The 10,894-nt window shown below is 37.7% G+C and overlaps 1 protein-coding gene across 1 annotated transcript; it reads left to right on the top strand.

The window, feature by feature from the left end:
- The first annotated feature begins 8,264 nt into the window (after positions 1-8,264).
- Positions 8,265-10,287, top strand: LOC140463048 (class E basic helix-loop-helix protein 23-like). Its single transcript, XM_072556681.1, has one exon. It carries the CDS (start codon positions 8,430-8,432, stop codon positions 9,177-9,179), a length of 750 nt encoding a protein of 249 aa, XP_072412782.1. The 5' UTR covers positions 8,265-8,429; the 3' UTR covers positions 9,180-10,287.
- Positions 10,288-10,894: the final 607 nt, after the last annotated feature.

The raw sequence follows: 10,894 nt of genomic DNA, 5'->3' as shown, positions 1-10,894 counted from the left end.
ACAATATTCTTTCTGAGTTACATATCTCCTCATCTCTCACCAACAAAGATTGCCTTTTCCTGTATCTCTTAAAATTTTAATTCCTTTGCCTCCTCCTCCTCCTGGCAGACATGAGTAAACCTTGCTCAAGCAAGTAAATTCTTTAAAGAGAACTGGCACTTTCTTCTCAACCAACCTCTGATCTGGTTATACATTCTTTTGCAGCGTCTTAGTTGCCACTGTGCTTCCCTTTACCACTTTCTTTTCCATTGGCTTATCCTGTTTTCCCAAATCTGTCTTCCCAGTGTTTTGTGACTTCATATCGCTTACTTTATTGCAGTGAAAACACCTGAGCTTTTTTATTTTTCTTTCCCCCCATGGGTTTCCTTTTTAGTCTGTGGTAAACTATCTTCAGTGAGATCTCCTTTTACCTTAACCCCTGGGGATTTCCCTTTTCCCTAATTTCCATCCCTTACAGATTCAAATTGATGTCAGAAGCCAAACTTTGGTTATGAAACAAATCATAATTATATTCCATTTCCACTGCTAATCTTGCAGCCTTAACTCTCTGCTCTTCCACGAGTCCTCACCAACTTCGTGAAGTGAATTTTTGAACTCCTCCAAAATAATTGTCTCTCTAAGAGTGTCCTACGTTTGATTGTTTTTTAATGCCCTTATCTAGCTATCAAAATTACTTTATTTGATCCTTTCCAACTCAATGTACATTTGACCAGGGTCCTTCTTCAGATTCCTGAAACATTGTTGGCAGGCTTCTGATAATAACTTATATGCACTTATGATGGCTTATTCTACCTCATTATTATCCCTAGATAGCTCCTCTGATGGTGATGCAAATACCTCACTAGCTCTATCTACCAACTTTGTTTGGATCACCAATACCCACAAGACCACTAGCTATTTTGCTTGTTTAGCCACTTTCTCAAATAAAATGAAAAGGACTTCTACGTCATTCTCATCGAACTTTGGCAACATATGGACATATTTAAAACGATCCCTCCCAAGCCTTTGGCTATGATGTGATTTCTCTCCATAACTGTGCTCATCACTACTCCTACCTTTTATCTCTACCTTCGCCATTTTAAGTCGACTTTGAGTTTCAGTTCGAACGTCCGAAATTTAAAACTCTCTCTTTCTCCCTTTCTTCTGCTGGGCCTTCTTTTCCTTTTCTTTTTGTTCTGCCAGGGTTATTCTTTTCTTTTCCCTCAGCTAGAGATATTCTCTCTTTCTGATTTGAATTGGAATTCAAACTGTTTCATTTCCTTTTCATGTTCAAGCTGCTCCTTTTGCAATTGAATTATAGCAAATTCCTAAGATTCCGATGGCATGTCCAGAAATTGTAAATGTCAAACCATTGTTGCATTTGCCTCCCCTTTTGGCACAGACAAAGCAACTCCAACTCCTTTTTGTCTGCCAATCAAAAAGCTCTGCCTTGTTCATTTTCTATAAAACTCCTGAAGTGACATTGTCCACCCCCAGGGAACTTTTTGTGACTGAAAAAGCCTTTACTACACAAGACACACCATATTTAAACCAACCAAATTCAACACCCCAAAAACAGAACATTATCTCACCACTCACTGTCTTTGAGTCCAATAATCCTAAACCCAACCTGGAATTAGAGATTTTGATCCCATCAAGAGCCTTCAATTTGTACTGGACCGACCAAGCCCCCTCAACGTATGTTAAGAAGATAGCCTAGATTCGTTTCCTTATTTTAAAAATAAATATATAGCAATGTATTCCAGGTAAAATTCGAATTGTCAAAGTACTTGACCTTAAGCAAACTACATTTTGTTTTTACATGAGAATTAAAATACAGATGAGATAAAAAGAATGCAATTGGCTTAATTGTAACTCTATTGATATGCTTAACTATATGTATAAAATATATATACATACATAATACATGTATATAAACTTCTACTAATTAACTATTCCAATATAGTAACATACCATAAACACACCCTTGGCAAAGGCAAATTCAGTGGAATAAATGGTCTCATATGTAATTGTAGCAGAAGGAAGAGAACCCCAGCTTTTAGCTGTAACAGAGAAGAATAAGAGCTTTTACATCAAGCTTTAAGACCCCAGCAAATGGTGAAAGCTGAAAGTAAAAATTATAGTTTTGTGGGAGCTTGATCCCACCCATTCAGGTCTCTTCTATAGGTTCAACCTTAAAAGAAAGGCCTCATATGCTTTATACTTTATTGGCTTCTTGTGAATCCCAACATTTTGCAACACAATAAATCACCTAACCTTTTACTGGTTAGGATTACTTTATTCATTCATGGGATATGGACATTATTGGTAAGAATTTATTGCCAATCCTCACTTCTGTTGAGAAGGCAGATAGTGAGCTGCCGCTTTGAACCATTGCAGTGCAGAAGCTGCAGTTACACCCATAGTGTTATACAGAAGGAGGTTCCAGGATTTTCAAGCAGTGACAATGAAAGAATGGTGATATAGTTCCAAGGAAGGATTAGGAGTGGCTTGGAGAGGAATTGCAGGTGGTAGTGTTCATATGTGTCTGCTGCCTTTGTCCACCCTTTGTCAAGGGCGTGGGTTTGTTGAAGAAGCGAGTTGTTGCAGTGCATCTTTAACACAGTATGTACTGCTGCATTAGTGCTGGATGGAGTGAATTTTTAAGTTGGTGGACAGAGCACTTATCAAGTGGGATGCTTTGTCCTGGATGGTGTTGAACTTTTTGACTCTTGTTGGTGCCATATTTAAGCAATTTGGAGACATTCCAAATACTCCTGAGTTGTGCCTTGAAGATGGTGAACAGATTTTGGGAAGTCAGAAGTTTGTAGCCACTGTATTTATATGACTGGTTTAGTTCAGTTTATATTTAATATTACCCCTCCCCGGTTGTTGATAGTGGAAGAATGTCGTGATGGTAATTAAACTGAATACTAAGAGACAATTATTAAGTATTTTTGGAGATGATCATAGCCTGGCACTTTAGATTAGATTCTCTACAGTATGGAAACAGGTCCTTCAGCCCAAAAAGTCCACACCGACCCTCGAAAGAGTAACCCACCCAGACCCATTCCCCTATCCTATTTTTACCCATGACTAATGCACTAACACTATGGGTAATTTAGCATGGTCAGTTCACCTGACTAGCACATCTTTGGACTGTGGGAGGAAACTGGAGCACCCACAGGAAACCCACGCAGACACAAGGAAAACAGGCAAACTCCACACAGTTGCTCAAGGTGGGAATTGAAGCAGGTTTCTGGCACTGTGAGGCAGCAGTGCTAACCACTGAACCACTGTTCTACCCTTATGTGGCTTAATTGTTACTTCATACTTATCAACATGAACATCCATGTTTTGCTGCACATTAGAAACGTTTGACAAGATGTAGAACAGTAACTGCAAGATTTTACTTCAGGGCCTGTGAAGATGCCTTTTGAATAGGTATGGAATGTGATAAGGTAGTAAGAGTTCACAGCATTCACTGAGCTGATTGAAACTGCTGAAGGGTATATTGTTTGAAACAATCCATCAGTTATTAGGATGTACATATCTGACATGATACTGACACCAAATTTCATACAACACATTGATCATTTGTGATGCAAGCAGCACATCTTTTTGGCTCAACTGCAGCATTCTGCTCTTGGAAAATACAATGTATTACATGGCTGTTTGCAACATATATAATACTGATCATATTCAATTAGACAAAGCTCGCAAAACTCACAGCAGTATCCAAAATTAGATGTGGACAACACCTACTGATCAAACCTGAGTGTGTTAAGAATTACACTCAAAACCAATTTAACATTAGTCAGACCAGCAATGTAGTTTACTTACATTTTCTACAATATTAATACATCATATGCAGGTTTCTGTCTTCTGCAAGCAGAAATAACTTGTGCAGACACATTTTTTTTCCCAACAGTCAACTGTTCCATGGCAACATTACATTCTATCAGAGTCAATTTGATCTTTTTAATTTAAATTTAAGCAGAATCTGAGGAGAATATGCGGTTCCTGATACATTTTCCATTGCAATAAGTCAAACAATCAGAGACCAGTTGCCAATCAATTAGTACCCTTTTCTCATGCAGTGTTACCATTATTGTTCCCATTGAAAATTGGTATTCTTGCAACTGTCCAAGACAAAAGGTTTCAACAGTATGCCTCCTTTCTTCCACAATACTGACCAAATAGTGCAATAAAAGCAAAGGCAACAGGTGAGCTCAAAATTTCCCTAGAATTAAAGATTAAACACAAGAGGCAAAATGAAAGATGAAAGCCAAAGCACAAGAGCTACGCTAACCATTTGGTGCTAGCACAAGTATCAGTTTCTCACAATTTCTGCTGAGCCAACTGAATGCCATCACACCCATTCCATATGTTGACTAAATGCTTGCACTCCTACAAAAAACAGTGATGCTTAAATAAAATCTGTAAAATCATTCTTGATGTCGAATGTTTTGCCAATTTTCTCCAGGGGATTTTACTTTAATCATGCTTAATCTCCATAAGCAGTGTATGATTTATTTTACAAGTTGAAGCAAACAACCAATGATGAATAGAATAGAATATGACACAATAGATTCAATAGAATAAAATCGTTTGAATAGAATAGAATAGGTTGAATAGAATAACCTTTATTGTCACATACACTATAAAGTTTGTAATGTCACCTTTTGATGTTATCTTAGGTGCAGAGTTCCTAGATACAGAGTACCTTTAAGTGTTGTTACAGAGTAAAAAGATATAGGTTAGCATGGTATAGAGTTTAAAAAGTCCAGAATGGTAATAAAAAGTAACCATAAGGTACTTAAGTTTCAATCCCTCTCCAACATGAATCCATGCCTGCTGGTAATGATACCTATTATTATTTTGCATGTGTCGCTTCTGTTTTTCTGCAAAAAATAAAAAGAAGTGTAATGTATTATACAAATTCACTTGTCTGAAATAAAATGTTTTGATAATTTGATCCCTAGAATTTTTTCAGAGTTTTTCTTTGCAAGTTAAAGGAACTTTCAATTCCTTACAGAATGATGGTTAACGCTTGTTGATGCTTCAAATGGATACTTGGAAATTCTGCAAGTTACGTGTACTCACAATGTACTGATGTGATTGAAAGCTCCTCTGAAGCATTATGTTCTTAAAAATACAATTGTAACACAATGTTGAAATATTCAGGTGGTGTTTATAATGAGATAAGCAAAAACAAAAGTTGTTATAGCCCTACAGAACATAGTAGTGCTCTCTCTTCAGAGATAGTAGTGGCTTAACTTGAGCATCAGCACACCTCAGGCGAGGGGAAACACTGAGAATTAGACTCCTTCTTGGTAACCTCAACAAGTACAGGAATTGAATCAACACTGCTGGCATTGCTACTAGCCATCCAGCCAACTGAGCTCACCAAATCCCAACAGGCAAACAAAGAGGGTAGATTTAATCTTGTTATTGTGGAATATGCATCATTTGGGCAATAGATTTTTCAATTCCTCAAAAAAAGTGACAATTTTCAGATGAAGGTTGACAATGCATTTTATAACCACTTCATTGCGAGAGGACCAGCCTGTGAATCAATTAAAACCAACTACTTTAATAGAAAATGTGACTGGGATGTGTGACAAAGGGTTGAAAGGCTTTGATGGAAACCCTATTACTTCAGATTCTGCAAACTTCACAATTAATTACAAGTGGAAGTGCACATAAAACAATTAATCATTGAATTTCCCATGAGAATTGGCAGGACATGTTGATTTAAACAATATGTAGATTATTCCATCTGCTATGGTCATTTGGAACTAAGACCAATTGCGATTCTGCGGTCAGAGAGGGACAGAGACCAAACTAACTTGAATGTAGAGATAATTAAATTTTAAAAGTCATCATTGTATTTCTAACGTATATTTAAACAGAACCCCAAATATTAAGTTAGGAAGCAAGAGGCTTAGTTGGCATAGGTCATATCTTTGAAGGTGTGGAAATGGGAAAAATAAAATATTTACACAAAATCATGGGAAAGGAAGTGAATGCAAATTTTAATAAACGCGTGTTATATAGACAATGTTTTGTTGATAATCAAAATATGTTTTCCCTTTTTTGGCGTGTATTATGTAATAGGCAGGCAGCACTGTGGTAAACTACGATGTACCAGAAAGCCTCCAGCATCAGAGGGTTAGTGTCCTTAACGTTTGACGTCGGGCCGGTCTATAAACCTGAATTCAGATTGCAACTATTGTATAATCGTTTCATCCACTTCACTTGAATGCCAAAATGCACCTATAACTGCGAAAAGTTTTTAAAATGTATTAATATAACATCTAAATTATAAATTGAAGCTCAGGAGCTTATGGGTCCCATGATTAATTCATACCAATGCATGGAGGAGGGTAAAGTAAAAGATTATTTCTCAGATGCAAGAAAAATGAAGGATCATATAAATACTTTTCAAAAGATGTATCTTATTTTCGGCAAAAAGCACTCTAAGGTAATTGTGCTTTATTTTAGCAGAAGCTGGGTCATTGTGAAAGCAGCTATTTGTTTCATGTTTATTTGTTTGCATGTACGTTAATGTAGTAACAATTTTGTTTAAGACTACATAAACTTTATTTCAATTCAGACTTACAACAGTATGCAGGAATGACTAGCAGTAAGATTACAGCCACAGTTCACCAAACCTTTACCTCTTTGACCCGTGTGTCCAGATTTTCGTGGCTTTGTTGGTGATGGCAACTTCTGAGAAGGACGGAAACTTTTTGTAGTATCTGTGCAAAATACCGACTTAATTTATTTATTTAAGTGTGCATTTCTTCCACACGGTGGCGTTGGTCATCAGTGTGATCGTTTTGAAGTGGAGATATAATTAAATGTTTTACTGATTTTAAAATCTTAGAACTCCTTGGTCAGCATTACATGGTTTTGGAAACATGCAATTGTATTTAATGGAATCACATTATATCAGTTGCTTTGTTTTATCACATGTTTATGCTCCATGAATTACAACTGCACTACATCACCAGTCAGTGCAGGAGTCTGCAGAATAATCCATCGTTTACATCTTAATTAGCTTATCCTTCTGTTAAATTCTAAAACACTTCGTCCAAGCGCCAACAATTCTTTGGCAGAAAACAATCTTCACGAGTTGCGTGTAAACCACTGAAAACGTGAGAAACTTTGGAAAGCTAAAATACAAAGACATAAATTCATTCAATCCAGGGAGAGTTTCGATGCTGACTGGGAGCAATCGAAATGAAAAGATAATCACGTCGGAGCAAGCAGCAGGCAGCCTCATTAGATTCTCATTTGTCTGCCGTTCTGTTGTCAGATATGTTGCATCTCTTATTTCATTGACTTGTCTAACGTTCGTCAAGAGGGATAATTTTCAGCCAGATCAGTTAGTGCAATCTGAAAACCAGACAGTTTGCAAAACGTTCCTATGGTGGAAGTTACTTTGGCTCGGGACTTGTTTGGCTAACAAAAAAATGTGAACTAAACCAAATAGTCTTATTTTTAAAAATGTCCGAGGCTAACTCCAATGGTTAAAGTTTGGCTTAATCGATCTAAAAATGATGTTCACGTCCCTTACAAACGAGAGAAAAAAATGTTGTTAACGTCTGCAGGATCTTGATGGCCATCTTTATGCACCTATTCTTTGGTCTGTTAACTAACTAAAGCCAAGGTGATTTGCTCATTGACCAATATCATTTTTATGCGGTGTCTGACCCGCTTCTAAAAAGCGGCTGATGAATGTTAGGTTCATACAGGCACGACAGCCGACTGGCCTCCTTCTGTGCAGCGCACATTCAATAGCTATGCGACGGGTCAGGCGCTATAGGCAAAACAAAACTTCCCAAAGAAGTTGACCTGACATCTCTGCAAACTGTGAGGTGGATATTTTCTTGCTGCCAATGTTTATTTCTAATTATCGAAATCGTTTGATTCTCTGCAAGTTTCCGCATGCAACAATTGGATGAGTCATCTGACCGTTAACTGTTGGTGAAATTTGTTGCATTCGGTGCGGTCGTTAACTGCTGATTGCCGGAACCTCCATGCAATGCTGTCGAATTTAAGTCCGACATTGTATATATATATGTGTGTGTGTGTGTGTGTGTGTTTAGATTAAACCCAACCGACTGTATTGGCAGCTGCCGACCTTTTCTTCTAAACGTTTTAATCCTATTAATTAAAGCGTCCTCCTGATTGGGTAGACGGCATGTCCCAACAGGCGACTCTCTGCAATAACCTGAAAGTGGGATAGAAAGTGAGTCACATCCCTCCCAGTGCTCGGGCGCACACTGGAGAAGGAGTCGAGGAGCTGTCTCTCTCTCTCTCACACTCACACACAGCTCAGTGCACTTTTTTTTCCCTCATTTCAAAACGTCACCGATTTAAAATTGAAGAAAGGCGAAGAGGGGTAATCCTTTTTGATTCAAGTGACTGATTCTAAAAAAATGAACGTTGCGGAAGGAGATCTATTTCACAGCGCAGCAAACATCTCTGTCAAAGGGAGGGACGAGTTAAATTCCATTGTCAATGACACATATATTGATGTGCCCCAGCGCTACGGCCAATCTACATTTAGCTACAGTGGCACTAGCCGAGGTGCTGAAATCCGAGAGAGCTGGTCTGGACAAAGCTGTACTCCATACTCAATCAGTCAGGATCCAAAAACGACAGAAAGCAGCGAAGACCAGACAGGAGACGAGGAGGACAGTGACGGCCGGTCTGCCGGGAGCACAAGGAATCCCAGCAGTGACAACGAGGGTAAACTAAAAAGTTCAATTGGCAAGAAGGACAAAGAGCCGCGCTCGCTGAGACTGAGTATCAATGCAAGGGAGAGGAGAAGGATGCACGACTTAAACGATGCACTGGACGGTCTTAGATCTGTGATTCCTTATGCCCATAGCCCATCAGTCAGAAAACTGTCCAAAATCGCCACATTGCTTCTGGCGAAAAACTACATCTTGATGCAGGCTCAAGCTTTGGATGAAATGAGGCGGCTGGTAGCTTATTTGAACCAGGGCCAGGCACTGACAGGACCCATGCCATCTGCAGCTGCATTGACCAACACTCTGAGCTCCTTCGGACAGTCTGCTGTTTACCCATTTACAGGCACTTCCATTGCTGCTTGTCCGGACAAGTGCGCTGTATATACTGGAACACCGTCCAGTCTTTGCAAACATTGTAACGATAAGCCTTAAGCAACATGTCAATCCATTCATCCATCTGTCCATCCATTCTGTTGTGAATTGAGAAATTTTGTTTTGCTCCTTGTTGTCTATGTACAAACAAGCCAGTTTGCTGCTCATCTACTTTGGTCTCCAAGTAGTATTCGTTTCCACGCCACTCGCCAATTTTCGCTAACCTACCTATTAGGACCCTAACTTGTTTGTAGAAGAGACCAATTGATATGCATAGATAGATGGATAAATGGCTCATAAAAGACTTAAGTTCTGGAGGGTTTTTTTCAGTTGTCTTTTTTTCTTATGTATGACTGCACTCGTTCGGCGCGTTCAACAATTGTTATCTATGCAACATCTCCGTACCAAGATCTGAAGATTCAAGGTTCTTGTTCCCCATTAAGTCTGACCACACATTATTACGAAGAATTCCATTCGAGAATACAAGGCATTTATATCTATGTTCCAATTAAATAAAAAAAGCTCTTTTAGCAAGTTAACATTTTACTCATATTCGATACGGATGGAATCCATTCACGGTCCCGTTGTGATGATTGTGCGAAGTTAGGTTTTTAGGGAGAATGTATACTAAATTTAATTAATTGTCACTGACCCAAGCACTAAACAGGAAATGCATAGGTGAGACAGTATTTGATCTGCTGTTCTTCACTAATGTATTGAAAAGTCTAAGGAAATAGATTTCCAAAGTCACGTGAACATGTTCTACTTAATTATCGATTGCTTTTTTCGTGTATACGTATTTAACCGAATAAAGTTAACAGCGAGCATTAATGCTGGGGTTACCTTACTTTCCGGACTGACCTGCTTAAGATGAATAATCTCCTTCTATCAATCATACTTCTTGTGACTTGTTGTAACGACTTTCTCCACACTATCTCTTATTATTAAACACAGCCAATTCAATGGTAGGTATCAAATGTATTGCTGTATACAATACAACCTGCTGAATAGGTTTGCTCGAAAAACGGGCGATGTAACTTAAAGTTTCAATAATGATTGACCTGAATTTTAATATGTAATGCATTTTAATTCATTGGAAATTTTAAGTATGCAATTTATAAGCAATGTGTTTAAATTGATGTGTTTATAATAAATATTTCACGAAATAGTTAAGCATAATTGAGTAGAATGTGTTGAGAATGTATTGCATAATCCACCATAATTACAAAAGTAATTACTGATAATTTGTTGCATAAACTTGCATGCAAATTGAAGTGATTTTTCTGCACTCATGTTTTGGAAGTATTTGCTTTTCCTGATGTACTTTGACTTTTTTTTTAATGGTCAGACTAAGCGTTTTGGCAACGGTTTGGGGGTATTTATAATTGAATAACATTAATGATGCCGACTTATTTAAAAGGGAAAATATAATGAGGCAACGCTATTCGAATAAGAACTGTATCAATATATAAAATATAATTAATGCCCCTCTTACATGGCCTTTATTCAAATGTTTCTACTTATTTATTAAGTGAAACTGAACCCAAACGGAAAAAAAACTCTATTAAGTTAATGCTTCGGCCTTTTGTTTTTAGACAGTACTGTTACGAATATTAATTCTGTATTTCATTGTATATATTTCAAATTTGGCTAACAGTAACGTAAATTGCAGTTTTTGTGAAAGGCTTATGTGATGGTTAAAATAATGCAAAAGTGAAGTGTTAATTATATGATGAAACTTATGATTTGTCACAAGTAAAGGCCTTCCTAAGGTA

The sequence above is a fragment of the Chiloscyllium punctatum genome, chromosome 37, assembly GCF_047496795.1.
Source record: "Chiloscyllium punctatum isolate Juve2018m chromosome 37, sChiPun1.3, whole genome shotgun sequence".
Taxonomy (NCBI): domain Eukaryota; kingdom Metazoa; phylum Chordata; class Chondrichthyes; order Orectolobiformes; family Hemiscylliidae; genus Chiloscyllium; species Chiloscyllium punctatum.
The sequence above is the reverse complement of the archived record's forward strand: the minus strand, read 5'-3'. Positions and strand labels throughout refer to the sequence as shown.